Source organism: Cibotium barometz, chromosome 17 (genome assembly GCF_041138505.1).
Source record: "Cibotium barometz isolate CiBa-2024 chromosome 17, ASM4113850v1, whole genome shotgun sequence".
NCBI classification, from domain to species: Eukaryota; Viridiplantae; Streptophyta; class Polypodiopsida; order Cyatheales; family Cibotiaceae; genus Cibotium; species Cibotium barometz.
The window spans coordinates 44833975-44851065 of record NC_141062.1 but is presented as its reverse complement, the minus strand read 5'-3'; the positions used below and the strand labels follow the sequence as shown (position 1 = coordinate 44851065).

The following is a 17091-nucleotide window of genomic DNA, read 5'->3' as shown; positions in this document are numbered from 1 at the left end:
TGCAATTAAGGAAGATGAAAGAACGCACATGGGCATTGACACGATCCCACAACTGTGCCTGAGCCTCCCGTTCTTTCTGAGTAGAGGGTAAAAGCTCCCCGTCCTCCAACTCTGGTCGTGGAACACCAACAATAATGAAATCAGCCAAGTCATAAGACTCCAATACAGACTCCATCATAACCTTCCAGATGCCATAGTTGGTCCTGTCCAACTGTGGATCCACAAGGAACGTGGGGAGAGTAGGGATCTTCACGTGCTTCTCAGCCATCTCAAGAAAGTCAGCCATCTCGGGGGGGTTACTTACTTTGGTCTTGTGAAGGGAGGGTGGGTGGAAAAAAAATGAAGAAGAGGCTGCAACTAATATGCAAGGTGGCTGTCCAACGGTGATGGCCGCCTTCTACCCAATCTCCAGGCCCCGAACAGCCCACAAGATCTCTAATCAGCACCAAAAAACCAGCAATCCTGCAAACTCTTCAAATCTCCCATGAGCTCCAAGGTCTTCAAGAAACAGTCCCGCAAGCTCTCCAATGTCTCCAACCTTCAAGCCATCCGGGGCTCTGATACCATGTCGGAATATGCAGCGGATATGAGACAAACAACTGAGAGCACGCGCAGCAAGACTCCACAATGAAGATGAGCAAACGCAAGAGAGAACCACCAGCCTGAAAACGTAGAACTGAGTGTGGAAGAGCAAACGCAGAAGAGAGAGAGAGAGAAGCTGTATAAACTCTGCTATGTACAATAGATCCGGTACATTATACTGAAGTGGGGGAATTTATACCACCCCCTATGTTGGTCGGTCAGCCATAAGACAGCCGACTGGCTGCAGGGGATCTCCACGACTGCATACAGGCAGTCGACCAGGTACAAAACAGTCGGCCAGATCAGAAAATAGGCAGCCAGCAAACTACTGCCCCACGACCAAAGAAAACAGGGGAAAATACAAGGAAAAATGGGGAAAACTGAGCAAAGCTCCTGGGCGGGCACACCCACAACAAAGGCCCTTTGTGAGCACTATGGTACAGACAGGAGATGACTGCTAACATAAACTCCCATGACTAGGGTAAAAGCCTTAAAATCAAGCGCTTTTTACACCATTGGCTGGCCGCCCTGCTGATGTGCTTTGGCCGCCCTGTCAGCTGCTGTCCAAGCCTTGCGCTGGCTGCTGGGTAGCCAATCTGCCCTGGCCGCCTGGTTGGGCTGGCCTCTAGGGCCTGTTGGCTGGTTAGCCAAGCCCCATGGGCTGGCTGACAGCCTGCCCAGCCCTTCAATGGGCTGCCACAGCCACTCTTGGCTAGTCTCCTTCTGGAATGATGTCAGGTGTCTTGAGTGTTTGGTTTGCAACCAAATGCCAGGCATTTGTCTAGAAGCATGTAGGTTGCATGTAGGACGGTGCCAGTGCTTAGGGCTGCCCCAGGAAGGGGTGTTGCATCCCTTGAATGGGCGAGGGGTAGGCCTTATGCCACCCCAAGGGGGCCCATGGCCTTGCCCACCGGCGTTGCTTCATGTGCAGGACAATGCACACCTGACCAAGACCATGTACGAGACTGGTACACTTGACCTTGGACGCTTAGAGTGGAATTACTCGTCCCAGACTGGCACCTTCTGTTCATGTATGTCCACGTGGCATTCAAGTGCGGGATGCACGTGACACATGGGCCTATGGGATTGTGCAGGAGCTTGGGGGAGATTGATGGATGCCGTTCATGGTTGGGAGGTGAGCTAGCCTACTACCTCATGATTTGGTGCAGGACAATGCACACCTGACCAAGACCATGTATGGGATTGGTACACTTGATGTTGGACGCTTAGAGTGGAACCGTGGCTGACTCGTCCTGGACTGGGCCTCACATGGGACGAGTTTCCACTCCAGGTTCTGTACCTTTTGTTCAAATATGTCCACATGGTATTCAAGTGTGGGATGCATGTGACACATGGGCCTATGGGATTGTGCAGGAGCTTGGGGGAGATTGATGGATGCCGGTCGTGGTTGGGAGGTGAGCTAGCCTACTACCTCATGATTTGGTTTAGTACTAACCTTAGTTTTCAATTGTGTTTAGGGCAGATTTTGGGAAGGACTTTACATCAATGCCCTACCCTCGTCTCTGTCACTGTGCAGGTGACCGGTCGCCCTATTTTGTAAGCCTCTCTCTACGAGAAGTAGCCGTTTTGTTGAACACTATGGAACCCACCAATCCCTAGTTTAGACACTGGGTGTTGGCCATGTGTGCCTGGGTCATTTGTAGACTTGGCACCATGCGAAGTAGGATGCATGTTAGTGCAGGCCGATTAGCCACACTCTTGGGTAGAAGGAGATCTTCCAAGACACCTTGTTGTTGGGTTGTGGGGCTCGTCCGGCCTCCGAGACAACCTTGGACCGACCTCAGATGGGCTTGGAAGATGCAATAAGACCATAGGTCTTTGTTGTGCGCCCTTGTATGCGCATGACATCCTCTATCCAAAGTCTACCTAGATCACCATCAAAGCTCCTTGTTGGAGTGCTAATGGGTGGGCAAATGCCATCGGTTTGTAACTTTGGTTTACAATAGTAATTTAGCATTCTTCTTCATATCTCTTGCTTCAAGTTCTTCGTCTTGCGACCAAGCTTTGTTTAGTGTATTTTCTTACGTACTTGTAGTCAAGTAATTAAATCATACAGTTTAATCAATGTTTAATTAGTTTTAATCTAGTGACGCTTCTACAAGCATATAACATTCAGTGTGCAAGGTAGCATGGGACAGCCCGCTCGAGATGTGTGTTAATTTGCATGAGTGATAGTGTGAGGACTCCTTAGTCTAATGATATTCTATAAGACATGATTAGGAAGAGCTCTCTATGCCTAGATGGAGGCAAGAAGAGATAGCCTTTGTAGTGGTTCTCTTTCACAAAAGGCTGAGGAAGAAGAAGCTAATAAGAGGGAGCAACTTACAAGAAAACCTATTCAAGCAAGCAACCATCTAGCATGCAAGAATCCAATACCATACATGCAAGCAAGAATAGAGAAGAGAAAGTTTTCGATTGTAAGGGAATGAACATGTATTGCTTAGTGTCAAAATTGACTTATATACAAGTGACTAGTTTTCACACTAGGCCGACCAAACTTAAAAATGGCCCGTCCACTATTGCTAGTCTCAAGTAAGTAAGTGCACAAAGTCCTTAGGCTTTCCATATTTGACATTAAGCTCAAGGTAAGGCTACTTTATATGTTCTAGCATCGTCTTACAAAAGATAAGTGCCTGTTCGAGTGGGTAAGATGGCAAAGTGCCTTAGGTTAGGTCGGGCAGATGAAACCATCTTAACCTACAAAGTGGTTAACAGAAAAGAAGAACAGTGTGTAGACAACAGAACTTGGGCAGCAACATCATCATGGACAAGGTGTACAAGCAAGAGTGTAAGTGTGGGCACGCTTTTGGAGAGCCTTTGGCATTTGCAGCTTATGGACAGCTTTAAAGCGGCCCTGGCCAAGCACCAAGGCCTTGCCAGGGGCTGAGTTCGTGAAAATGCTTGAAAGGCCTTGCCAGGGGCTGAGTTTGTGAAAATGCTTGAAAGGCCCAAAAGATTGGATTTTCATTGGGTGCCGGGTTCAGGCAGCAAGCTGAGAGGCTAACCCACTGTCTCATTAATCTTTTTTTCTAAATCCTATGATATGTAGTCCGTTGTGAAAGACTCCGTGCATACATTTTTTGTTTTTTTGTAAATTGAATGGAACAGGAAGGACAAGATCACTTCATGTTCGGGCCTTATAAAATTGGAATTGACGAAGTTTTCCTCACAACCAAACATTCTTTTGCCTTTGTGAATTTAAGGCCTGTTGTTCCAGGTCAGTCTTTAATACCATCCATACTGTTTGTCTTTGCTGCTAAAGTTTCCTTAATGATGGATTTTCATTCTAAAATGCACATCTTCCTTTTCTGATGTTTTGATACCAAAATATGGGTGATGTTTTAGAGTCTGATTGGTGAGATTGTGTGCTTTGCAGGTCATATCCTTCTTATTTTCTCTGGGAAAGATGGTCTCTTTTCTTAATATCATGGAGCTGATAATATACTAAATATTTGTGTGCGAGGCTAGTTATGCTAAAAAAGTGTGTGTGTGTGTGTGTGAGAGAGAGAGAGAGAGAGAGAGAGAGAGAGAGAGAGGGGGGGGGGAGAGTTGTATCTGATTTTGGATGCCTGTTTTTTTACTTATCATGTTACATTAAGGTCTTGAAGTTCATTGATATTATGATATAGGATGACATTCTTCTTCATTTGTGCAATTGCTTTTGTGAGCATATCCTTGACTTAGCATACATGTGCTTGTTAGCTCAAAGCGAGTGGTGCCTCGCTTTTTGGACTTGACTGATGAGGAAGTGACTGATTTATGGCTCACTGCGAAGCGCATTGGTACGAAGTTAGAGCCTCATTTTAGTGGAAGTTCTCTGACATTTGGGATTCAGGTATCCTTCATTGTTTTTATGTGCTTTTTTTTTATTTTTTTCACCTTTGTAATGTTTGTACAAGTACTTTGTAGCCCCTTCACTGTCTCTAGTGTCTCTTTTCATTCTTATGTATGGAACTGGATTCATGGTCTCTTGACATAAAGTTGGTACATACACACAAAGAGTGTGCCTAATGAAACTTGGGTGGTTCAGGCTTGAGCTTCTGGGCATAAATGAAGTGAGAAAGCATTAATACTGACACGTTACTCTTTTCAAAGTGTCATTGGAGTGGTGCATGTTAAAGGATCAACAAGCTTATAGAGATTAGTAAAGGTTCGTATGTCATTATCAATCTTGGCTTGTATAGTCAGCCAATGAACATGCTGAAAGTGGGCATGAGACAGGCCATGCTAGACTTGGGCCTTCCAAAAATATCCTTTCTAAACTAGGTCAATGGCATGCACTGTTGGTCATGTCCACTCTCGGCTAGTTTAGGTGTGAACCCAGCTTACTCACGACACTTTTTCCCTGTGAACACACTTATGTGTGTTGGGCACTTTGCCCTAGGCCTTTTAGTACTCACTTGTACTTTCATTTCATATCATTATTGAGTACATCTTTTCCAGCACTCTCACGTTTCTCTGTGCTTGAGGTTGTGTGTGTGTGTGTGTGCAGGCTAGCTTCCCTCCTACCCAACATTGGTATCAGAGCCTGGTTAGGGTTAGGGTTACACCCTGTTGCTCGCAAACATTAGGGTTAGGGTTTGCCCCTTGCTGCAGCCTATTGCACACTTTAAACACCACACTCTCTTATTATTAAAAAAAAAAACAATCGTGTTCTTCTCTCCCTTGCTGTTCCCGACGTGTACTGCCCAGCTGCTCACGACCTGCTGTTGTACGATGCCACCTGTACCGTACACTGCTGCCCTGCTACCGCCTCTGCTGTCGCCCTCACAGCCGCCGCCACCGTCGTGAGCTGTAGCTGCCTTTAGGTCCGTTGTAGTTCGCAGCCGGTTAGGTCCGCATCGTCGTCGACGGTACAGTAGCCGCCTGCGCCCAAATCTCATAGATCTGCGCCGCTTGCCCGCCGTCGCCGCCATTGCTGCCATCGATTTCACCCTTGCCCGCCATCGCCGCCGCCAGCGCCGCCTTCACAGATCTGCCCTCTGTGTGCGCCGACTGTACCCGTCATCGCCTGCTCTGCAGCCCGTACACTACACCGACCATTTCGCCTAGCTAGCACCGCCCTATACTGCCGCTTCAGATCTGCACGCTCTTGCCTCAGATCTGTCATTACTGCATGCCCCTCAGATCTACCTGCACGATTGTAGCTGCTCACAATTTGGGCTATTTTTGCAAATTTTTTTTCAAATACTCAAAAATTGCTAAATACACAACATTATTTTTGGGGCTTTTCAACATTGGGCTCAAAATTGCAAATTTTTGACGTGAAATTGCACAAATTGCCTGATGAAATTTGGGGCTTTGCACCATTGAGCTTGCAATTGCAACATTGGCACACATTGGCATTGATTTCAGCAGATTTGGTGCATAATTGCACTAGAAATTTGGGGATTTTGTAGAAATTGGCACTATTTGCAGGCAATTTTGGGTATTGCAGGCACATTTGGTTGGCAAAGGAGCATTTTCCCCAAATTTTTGGGCATTGCAGGCACATTTGGTTGCCATTGGAGCATTTTCCCCAAATTTTTGGGTACTACAGGAACATTTGGTTGGCATTGGGGCATTTCCTCCAAATTTTTGGGTATTACAGGCACACATCTGGTTGGCATTGGGGCATTTTTTTCAATTTTTGGGCATTGCAGTACTTGGTACAGGTGACAATCGCATTAGCAGATTTACAGGTGCAGATCCGGTTCAGATGTGGTCTAATTGGTTGCCTAAAAATTAGGGCTTTTCTACATTGAGCCCATTTTTGGAGCATTCGACCAATTTACATTTGATCTCCAGGATTTGAGCACTTGCAGCTCTTACAAGTGTCAGCTGATTGTGTTTTTCACGGCATTGTTGAAATTTGAGCAAAATGATGAGCTATGGTGGATCAAACACTAGAATCAACATAATTAACAAAGTGATTAAGAAATGATTAAGACGTAATTAGTGAATAATTAGCAGATAGATTAATGTAGGCATGGATACTCAAAAACCAGCAAATTCTCATTAGGGCTATGCCTCAATTTATAGAGTTTACATCAAGCATCTAATCACATTGATTTCTCCATGATTCACTCCCAGAATATCTCCACCTTTTGCCTGATTCTCTCCACCTCTTCTCTTTTCCCTGATTATCTCCCAGAATAACTCCACACTCCTAAATTCCCTCATGCTACCCATTATTCTCTCCCAGTAGATTCTTCTAACCTTTTCACAGGTTCTTTCACAATTACATCTCCTCTTTTACAGCCTCTATCCAAGAGCTTGTTCCCACACACATCCTATTCACTTGTATATTTCAACACCTCCCCTCAAGTGAATAATCCTAACACACCTAGACCCTATACCAAGTTTGCCTCCCTTTACTTGATAGTCCATGACCAGTGTCTACTCCTCCCCTCAAGTTATCTCAGCACACCTGGATCCTGTATCAAGTTTCTTTCTTACTTGACAGTCCGCGACCAGCGCCTCAAGTCCCTAAACTCCATAGTCCTTGACACTCTCTCTCTCAATGTGTCCAAGGCTACTATAAGTGCCCGCGACCTTGACTAAAGTGCTCACACATACATCTACCACGTAGCCTACATTATCGGTGGCTCAGAGGTGATTTTACTTTATTGGGGCAGGTTACATTGGGTTGTGGGGTCTCTCTCTCTCTCTCTCTCTCTCAGAGATTTTTACATGGCTCCTCACTCTTTGGAGCCTCACATCTTCTCTTGTCTTCAGTCTTCTTGTTGTGGCAGCTTCTCTCCACGCGTCCGTCTCTTCTTTCAGTCTTCTTGGGGCAGCTTCTCTTCTCGTGGCAGCTTCTCTTCTCGTGTCCATGTCTTCCTTCAGATCTTCTTCTCGGTGTGGATCCTCTTCTTGGGAAGAGATATTCTTCTTCTTTCATGGCTGGGGCCATGAGCTCGTCCATCAGGTCATTTTGCTCCATGTGAGCAACATGTTTCAATGTTTTGCTGACAGTTCCTTTGGGCTTTTTATGTTTATTTTGTATCATTATGCAATGCAAACCCAAATTTATGTGGGAGGTCTTACCTCTTGCCTTATTCTGGACAAGGGCAGTGTCTGTTTCCATTTTTACACTGATGCAATGTGCCCAATACATAATGCGTATAGCATTCATTCTCATGCACATTCCAAATGCAACTCTGGCTGTGAATAATCTTGAATTTGAGTGAGATTTACAGGCATTAACCAAGGGTTGAATGCAAAATGATGTTTTTCACAATTTTATCAGCACAATTTTACCAGAAATTACATTAAATTAAGGGTAACCAATTTGTACTGGATGGTTGGAGTATCAAACCAACTCCGATTTGAAATCTGAAGTTATAGGGATCTGTATCAGATACCTAATGGTTAATTTAAACCCTCAATTGCACCAAAATACAATGATTAGCACTGATTAATCACTGATTAGTAAATTAATGCTCTGGTTTGTGTGCAGAAAACAGAGTATGCGGGGAGCTCAGATCTGGTGCCTTCCACTTCAAATGAGCTCAAATGCTTTCAAAGGCATCAATAGCAATGAGTCTAGTAGAGGATTAAGCCAAGAAACACAAGATTTGACCAAATAATGAAAGCTTAATCTTTGTTTTACCAAAGTCACCCGCAGATTTGATGAAGAGCTTGGATCTCACTGAAGACTTGATGAAATTGATTTCTGTCTTCACCAGCTTGTAGAGCATGCTTGATTACACCTTGAGCTAGGAGGAATTGAAGCAATTTGATTTGAGCAAGGAGTAATGTCAAAAATAGCTCAGAAAAACGGCGCCCAGCAAAACAGCGATTTCTCCCTCATCGCTTGACGGTTTACGCTTTTGTTTGGATAGGATTGAAGAGCTTTGAAGTGGCTACCATATGCTAGAAGGGCTTGCCCTAATTTTGAGTGTGCTAGATGCTAGAGACCCTCCACTGGCTGGGGGTGAAGGGGAAGATGAAAAACTCACTAAAAACTGATTTTTTTTGCTAATTACCTACTAATCTTGATTAATCCACTAATGGGCTCATAAATCTGGTTGATTCTAGGCATGGCTCTGATACCATGTTGAAATTTGAGCAAAATGATGAGCTATGGTGGATCAAACACTAGAATCAACATAATTAACAAAGTGATTAAGAAATGATTAAGACGTAATTAGTGAATAATTAGCAGATAGATTAATGTAGGCATGGATACTCAAAAACCAGCAAATTCTCATTAGGGCTATGTCTCAATTTATAGAGTTTACATCAAGCATCTAATCACATTGATTTCTCCATGATTCACTCCCAGAATATCTCCACCTTTTGCCTGATTCTCTCCACCTCTTCTCTTTTCCCTGATTATCTCCCAGAATAACTCCACACTCCTAAATTCCCTCATGCTACCCATTATTCTCTCCCAGTAGATTCTTCTAACCTTTTCACAGGTTCTTTCACAATTACATCTCCTCTTTTACAGCCTCTATCCAAGAGCTTGTTCCCACACACACCCTATTCACTTGTATATTTCAACAGGCACATGTATACATTTGTGGTTTGTTGCAGTATATGTATGCCATTGTGGACACTTTGACAGATTTGCATCATCGTGCAGTACACTTGTAGTTTTGGGACATGCATATATATTTCTCCTAGTGGGAGTTCCCTTTCAGTCCATTGGTTATCCTGCTATTTATCTCCCGTATTCTTACGGTTTTGCTGGACATTGCATACTCGTGGTGACTTGTGACAGATTTGCTGTCCTATCATGGCCAACAGTAATAATGACCTCTTTGGAATGCTATCTCAAGAGGACAAGCTCAATGGGGACAACTACCCTATGTGGGCTTATATGATGCGTCATGTTTTGGTTGCCAAAAATGTATGGTTGTATGTGGATGGCACTGAGGAGCGTCCTCTTGCACCTGCTCCAGCGGAAGGTGAAGTGATTCCCGCTCATCCTTCTGCAGGTTCACCTCCTCGTCTTCCTCCTACTCAACAGCAGCGTACTTGGGATGCTAGGGATGCTCAGGCCCATGCATTGATTGCTCTCTCGTGCCGCAGGCATATCATTCCGCACATTCGATTTTGCACCACTGCAAAGGGTGCTTGGGATACCTTGGCGGCATTGTATTTAGGTCGCAATGAGGCTCATGTGGCTTACCTTTGGGGCAAGCTTGAGAATGACCGCATGCTTGAAGGTGACTCTATTGATCAGTACCTTACGCATGTGAAGGACCTACGAGAGCAGCTCATTAACATTGATGAGGTTTTGACAGATAGCTATCTTGTTCAGATAGTTTTGCGCAACTTGCCTGACTCTTATCAGACATTTGGTACCACTTTGCGGTTGTTGGCTGGCAATGCACCTAATGCGGTCACTTTTGACAACCTTGTGACTCTCTTGCTCAGTGAAGAGCAATCTCGTTCCAACAGGAACAACATGATGTCTGTTGAGTCAGCAATGGCTGCTCCTTTTCGTGGGAATAGATCTGGGCCTAAACCTAGCCCATCGAATCCTCCCAAGACAGAGGACAAGCCTAAAAAGAAAAAGCGCTGTAACTATTGCAGGAAAACAGGGCACACCATAGAGGAATGCAGGAAGCGTATTGAGAGTGAAAAAAAGAAGAAGCTGGCATCTTCTTCCACAGGTGCAGATTAGGCCAATTTGGCTACACGTGTCAGCCTTGACACTTACATCTTCATTGCCTGCAGAGATGTCTTCTGATGCCATTGCTTTTGATGACTATGCTTTATAGTCTGTACTCCATGGTATGCATTGTCTGGCAGATGCATTTCAGGGGGGGATTCTACTTGCCCACATGCAGTTGGTAATGCCTCATGGTCACTTATGCTTGTTGACCACTATGCTGGTCTATGCTAGATGCTTTCTCTTATGTGATGTCTACTGGAGATGCCTTTTATGCTGTTTTCCCTTGCAGCGGGATTGTTTCTACAGTGTTGACATTGTCATTTTCTCACATGTGATGTTTACTGGGAGTGCCTTTTACACACTTGGCTTGTGTTGGCTTGCTCTCATGGTTTTGACATGTCACATGTATATTATTCATTGTGGGATTATGCATCTTTACATACATGCCACTGATCATGGCATCGCTGAGAGTTTACCTATCCTCTCATAGCATTGGCTGATGCCCGTCTCGAGCCCCCACTTTTTCTCCCCATTTTCAGCTTTCCCCATTGCTAACTTTTTACTTTTATCAGCCCTACCATTGCTGATTTTTTTCCTCATCGGATCCTCTATTGATGAGTTTCACTTTTGCAGCTTACATTGCATGTCTCACAGGCATGACTTCAAAATCCTGTTGCCTTTACACATGCGTATATCTGCTACCTCTTCTTATGCTTATCACTGGTGCAGTTACAGAGCATTGATGTGGATTACATGCAGTTCAGCTTGGCATTTGGTACTTGCCTTCAGGGGGGTATTATGCGATGCCTCTTGATTTGATGCAGTTGTCCACATGATCTTTTCCATGCATTTTTGGTGATGCATTTTTGTACTACTGTGCTCTAGCATTAGCACTATGACATTAGGGATTCTCCTTTTCCCCGTCATATAGTGCTTGCTTTTTCCATTGGCACTGCAGTTCACTCTTACTGTGGAGCATAGTGCAGGGAAGCATTCACAGCTTTATCACCCTGTTGCTACCCGTTCACACCATTCACTTGAGGGGGGTTTGTTGGTCATGTCCACTCCCGGCTAGTTCAGGTGTGAACCCAGCTTACTCACGGGCACTTTTTCCCTGATTGGACACAGGTTTTTTCCCCGTGTGAACACACTTATGTGTGTTGGGCACTTTGCCCTAGGCCTTTTAGTACTTACTTGTACTTTCATTTCATATCATTATTGAGTACATCTTTTCCAGCACTCTCATGTTTCATCTGTGCTTGAGGTTGTGTGTGTGTGTGTGTGCAGGCTAGCTTCCCTCTTGCCAAACACGCACCTCAAGGTTTCCACTTGATTATAGCCATTTTTCAATGGTCACTCAAGGGTTTTCTATTACTTAAGCCCCTTCATGATCAATAATCTCCTGTGTCCTTTGTAAGGCCACCTTGCTGTAAAAATAACCCATGAGGCCTTGGCAGCCAGCAAAGAACCCTGTCAGCCAGCAGCAAAGGCTGCCTAGATTCACGAGTGTGAAGTGACGACAAGTAAATGCTATTTTACCTTGTCGTGAGCAGGCCGAGCAGGGTGAACCGACCAGCATATGAAGGGCCTATATAAGCGATGTTCAGCCTTTTGCATCACTCATCTCATATTCTCTGCAAGAGCCAAGGTCCAAGGGCTGAGACAGCCAAGGAGCTAAAGGCAAGGTGGAAAGTGTAGATCAAGGGGTCATCCTCAAGCTGTAAGCAATCTCAGCCAAGTGAAGGTATCCAAGTCAGTTCAGTCCTGGTTATTTACAGCCAGCAGTCTGTCAGTCTACTCATTCAATAAAGCAAAACACCATACGTTGTGGGGGGCCTTGAGAGGGTATTTGGGACCCAACACTATTTATTCTCTCGCTTCTCTCTCTGCACTCTTACTTACTTTCAGTACATTGTGCTATACATCATCAAGAACAAAGGGGTTGAAAGTATTTATCAAAGTATAATCCTCATCTGTATGCTCCTACATGTCACAACGGTATTAGAGCTTTGCCTTTTGGCAAGGAAATTCAGGCAAGAAAAAAAGATTTTTTTTTTCACTTGTGTGGTTGGTTTATAGATGCCCAAAAGCACTCCTCATTCTAGTGTCACTCTTGTCTCTCAAAGGACGGTTGGTTTCACCCATATCCAGGAAGAGACTGTTCCCTCTACTGAAACAATTGCATCACGGAGCAATGCTCTCATTGGGGACCAGATGCAAGCGATGCCCGAGAATTTCATGAATCTCATGAAGCAATAGGGAGATCAATTGCTTCAGTAGAAAGCCATGATCCAGGCCCTGAAGTAGCGATTACAACCTCTTCTTCCTGCATTCATCCTTCCCCCCTCTCACTAGTTCTCACCTAGATCCCTACCCAAATTCCTATCTTGACACTCCATTGAGGGGTGAATGTAGCAGGCCCGTTCTCCACTTGAATTGCATATACGAGCACTTGAGCTTTGGATGCAGGCAGACCGTAAAGTAGCAGCTCGTGCCGCCGTGCAAGAGGACCAAAGGCGACATGTGGAACATGAGCGATTCCTTGCAGCTCTCGATGCAAGGATAGTACCGGCGACTTTGTCAACTCATCTTCATGAGAAGATGAACTTCAGTAAGCATAATGGTAAAACTCGACCCCACTACTTTGTATTCTTGGATTCATCAGTTTGAAGCGTATTTTGCTGCGGGTAGAAAGTCGGATGTGAATAAAGTCGTGTTAGCTAGTTGCTACATTGAGGGTGAGGCCATTTCTTGGTGGACTGATCAGACCTAGGCCAATTCTCGTTGTGGGGTTGCCGCGTATGTATGGGACGAGTTTGTCACTGACCTCGAGAAGTGGTTTTTACCTCATTATCTTGAGCGGTTTGAGGACGAGTTCAGGAGATTGCACCAGAACGCGTAGCCTGTTCTCTAGTTTGCTAACAAAGTCACTCACCTAGCTTTACAGTTGAGCAAATTTGAGGAGAATGAGAGAGGCAATTGCTTCATGGTTTAGACACACAAATCCAATGGGATGTGTGTATGTTTGAACCATCGACTTTTGAACAGGCATTCACACTCGCACAAAGTGTCGAAATGAAGTACAACAGTGGAAAGCCCAAGACTTCCAAGCCCACATTGTCCAAGGCAACTATTGCAAGTGGCAAGCACCAGAACCAATCGGGGTCTTCCCTAGGATAGAGCACATGAGCCTCTGGCTGTAAGAACTCGATCTATGCGCCTAAACTTACTCCATACCAGATAGCTCAAGCAAGACTGGTGGTAAGCTCAACTAGTATAAAAAGAAGGGGTGATGCTTCTATTGTCATACATTAGGGCATACTTCTAGGGCATGCTCTTAGAAACCCCGTGCCCAGACCACAACCCTAGCCTCGACAACTTTTGTGGCAAGCGTGGCTCCCACACAAACTCCCCTGGAGGCCTCTAGTAGTTCTTCGGCTCCCTCCCAAGCTCTCCTCATCTAGATTGGAGGATCACAGATATATATCTCCTTAGTTTCTCTAAAGGCTATGGAATCAGAGTTGGATCACCTACTCCAAGAATTGTTGCAAGTGGGTTTCATACTTTCTAGTGTGTCTCCTTTTGCAGCATCGATCCTTTTGTTAAGAAGGATGGATCTTGTAGACTTTGTGTCGATTATTGCACTTTGAATAAGCTGACAGTCAAGAGTAAGTTTCCAATGCCTCAGATTGACTACATCTTAGAGAGGCTGCATGGAACCAAGGTGTTTTTAAAGTTGTGGATACCATCAGGTACGGAATGTGGATGGTGACATCCCCACGTCAACATTCTAGATTGGACGGGCCCACTACGAGTTTGTGGTCATGCCCTTTGGTCGGACAAACGCCCTGGTGACATTAAAGCGCGTGATGATGCGTGTTTTTAGGGACTTGATTGGAAAGTGTGTCTTCATTTTCTTGGATTTTTGTGGTATCCTACCTCTCGGGCTGCTGTCTCTATAGTCTGTCCCTGTGGTGCCTCATCTCTATTAGGTATTGTCCCAAATATCTTTGATCTATGTAATGCATCACCTGTGATAGGGACGGAACCCCTCCCTAAATGGACGATGGTAGCGTATCTCATAGTAGATTGGGCATCTAAGTATGTAATGCTCCTCTGACTCTTCTCTCCCGGGTTCCCCGTGATACATAGCCTGCAGAATCGTTGTCCCATGGGATGCCCTTTGCTCTCCCCTTCTCAATCCGAAGGCAATGAGATGACATCCTCAGCTCACCAATGGTGATTCTCAAGGTGTGGGACGTGTTTGTTTAGAAAACTAGGCCTCTCAATGAATCCATGTCTAGTGACCCTCAAGAAATGCTCTCTGTAAGACTGGAGCTTCGGGGATAGCTCGATGTGGGGTATCCATGTCCTGTCTATATGAAGTTGGGTCAGATCTAGGCAGATGATGCAGTTGATGTCGTGCAGTGAGAGATCAAGAAAGGGGAGTGCAGGCTATACTCAAAGGGAGGAAGCGGTCCATTTGAAAGCCATGTTACTCGACCACAATTGGTGGTGTGTGAGAGAAATATGATACCATCTATACCATCTTTAAAAGACGCAATGGGTCTATTAAACTAAAAGTAGTACAAAAGTTCCACGTGCCATGGAAATGACTAAGAAACTAAAAGAACTCATATAAAAAGGCTCTTAGCGGAGGTCTCTGATAGGTTTTCGCCATTGCCTTGGTCTCCATGGGTTGATGCCTTATCACTCTTCATCTTTATTTACTATTTTAAAAAATAAGAATAATAAAAAAATAAAAAGACCTTCCCTCTTACCACTAAGTACACAAAAGTCTACGTATCTTGAGACTGAACCATAACCATAGGTATGTGACTAAGACCTCATGGGCGGCGCTTGAGGGTGAAGTGACAACCGCATGGGCAAGGTGTAAGGGAGGAGTGGCAAATGGCTCAAAATAGTGTGGAGAAAGAATTGTGGGAGAATGAGGTGGAGTGGGGTCATAGGGAAGAGATGGAGAATGGAAGAGTGAATGAGGATGTGATGTCGATGTGAGTGAATGGATGAGATGTAATGTGATGTGAATCGGAATGTGAATGAATAAGATGTAATGTCATGTGAATCAGAATGTGAATGAATGATATTGGATGCGAATGGATGATATGTGATGTGAATGAATCTGATGTGATGAGATGGAAAATGATGTGATTGGATGAAAATGGGTACACATATGAAATGGATGTGGATTAAGTAATGTGGATTGATGTGGAACAATGTGGAAAGACGAGAGTTCGTTATAGGAACTGTATTTATGACCTGTTTTTAAATGACTGTTTTATGTCAAAAATACTGGGAAAGCATTTTGACGGTCTTTTTTGTATGCCCATGAATCTCATGCAAGTAGAGAGCCACACATCTATAGTTCTCAGACTCTGATTCTGCATAGAAGACCCAACCCCTTTGTGAACAGACAATGATAGTGCCCTCGAATCTCGTAGTATGGTGAACAATGGAGTAAAGGATGCTCTGTAGGCTCCACCTTCCATACATACCATGTGTATTTGGAGGTGCTTGCTCTCTCTTGTGAGGTGCACCTCTTGGCCTTCTCTACATGTAAGCTATGTGGTGAAACACGGAGCTGCTCCATAGAAATTCTTAATGCATGTGCTCAACGAACCCTAAGTATCCTGGCATTCAGATAAGTGCTTCCTGATGAGTCAGCTTGAGAAAGTGATCTCTGTACGGGAGTGAGTCATTGACCAATGACCTGATAACTCTGGCTTGTTCTTTCTTCACTATGCCATGACACATGACAAGATGTGATTGTTCTCATTTGTTTACTGACTGGTGGTCTGTTACGGTGAAACGAGTACACTGCAGGATGGTATCCATGCAGGGCAAACGGTGCCCCATGTTCACGTACACATTTTGCCAAGAAAGGCAGGTGACTTCGAAATTATGGATGAGGTTTACGATGAGGTATGCAATGGGGCTCGGCACAGACTAATGTTTTGAGTTTGTCATGGCATTTGACGTGCTCATTGTTACAGAATGCTTGTGTGTATAAAACTGCTTTTTCAGTTGGATAGAAAGGAGAGAGAATTGAAGAAGCGATTGGACTCGGAAGAGGAAAAGAAAGATCGTGAGAGAGAAGAGATGGTAGCAGAGGCAACTGAGCTGCGGAAGCTGTTTTGAAGGAGGAGCTCTATTGACAAAATTTCAAGGATGAGTGGTGGTCATAATTATGGTATGTTCATCATCAAGTGACATAAAGACGTGGTAACATTTATAGCATGGGCACCATATGGATGAGCCTTATTGTGGTACCTTACACAGGCATCATGAGCAAGTGGTAACTTTCATTGGCAAACCATTCTATAGCATCATTTTTTTCATAAGAAATTTGCCATTTTTGAGATGCCATTATCTTTGCAATCTTCATTCACAAAGCACATCCATGGGCAGCTCTTATTAGAAGCATGCGAGTAACCTCTAATAGAAAAACTTCATGTTAAAGCATTGGTGTTGGCAGCCATTGTCTCCACTTATCTCTAAGGATGCATCTTTAGTTAGTTTGTTTTTTTTTTTGTTGCAAGCAATATCTGAAGTCAATGATCTAAACACTATTTTCAAGTGCAATAGAATTCTCCTAAACTACTTTTAAAATTATCCGCTTACAATCGTTTTGGAGTGCTTGTAGAAATTGGCTCCTCGTTATGTCTTCGTTTCTTTGAGGTCATGGGTTTAATTGGATCATATTCTTCTTCATGGTATGTAATTCTTCAATTCTATCAATCTTATTTCTCTTTTCTTTTTTAGGGAATAAATACTATTGCAAGTGGATTGGGAGAAGTCTTAATTGCAAATGAGCATCGAGCAGTGAAAAAGGCTAGTGTAGCTCAATAGCATTCCTT

At 44.2% G+C, this 17091-nt stretch overlaps 1 protein-coding gene across 1 annotated transcript in view; it reads left to right on the top strand.

Annotated features, from left to right (window-relative positions):
* LOC147630056 (bifunctional bis(5'-adenosyl)-triphosphatase/adenylylsulfatase FHIT-like) overlaps window positions 1–16693 on the top strand; it is a 58870-nt gene extending 42177 nt beyond the window's left edge. Inside the window, exons 2-5 of the mRNA XM_086811664.1 lie at window positions 3712–3824; window positions 4294–4438; window positions 16058–16156; window positions 16259–16693. Coding sequence (XP_086667790.1) covers window positions 3712–3824; window positions 4294–4438; window positions 16058–16156; window positions 16259–16372 — 471 coding nt within the window. The 3' untranslated portion in view covers window positions 16373–16693. The remainder of the gene's footprint in view (window positions 1–3711; window positions 3825–4293; window positions 4439–16057; window positions 16157–16258) is intronic.
* Window positions 16694–17091: the final 398 nt, after the last annotated feature.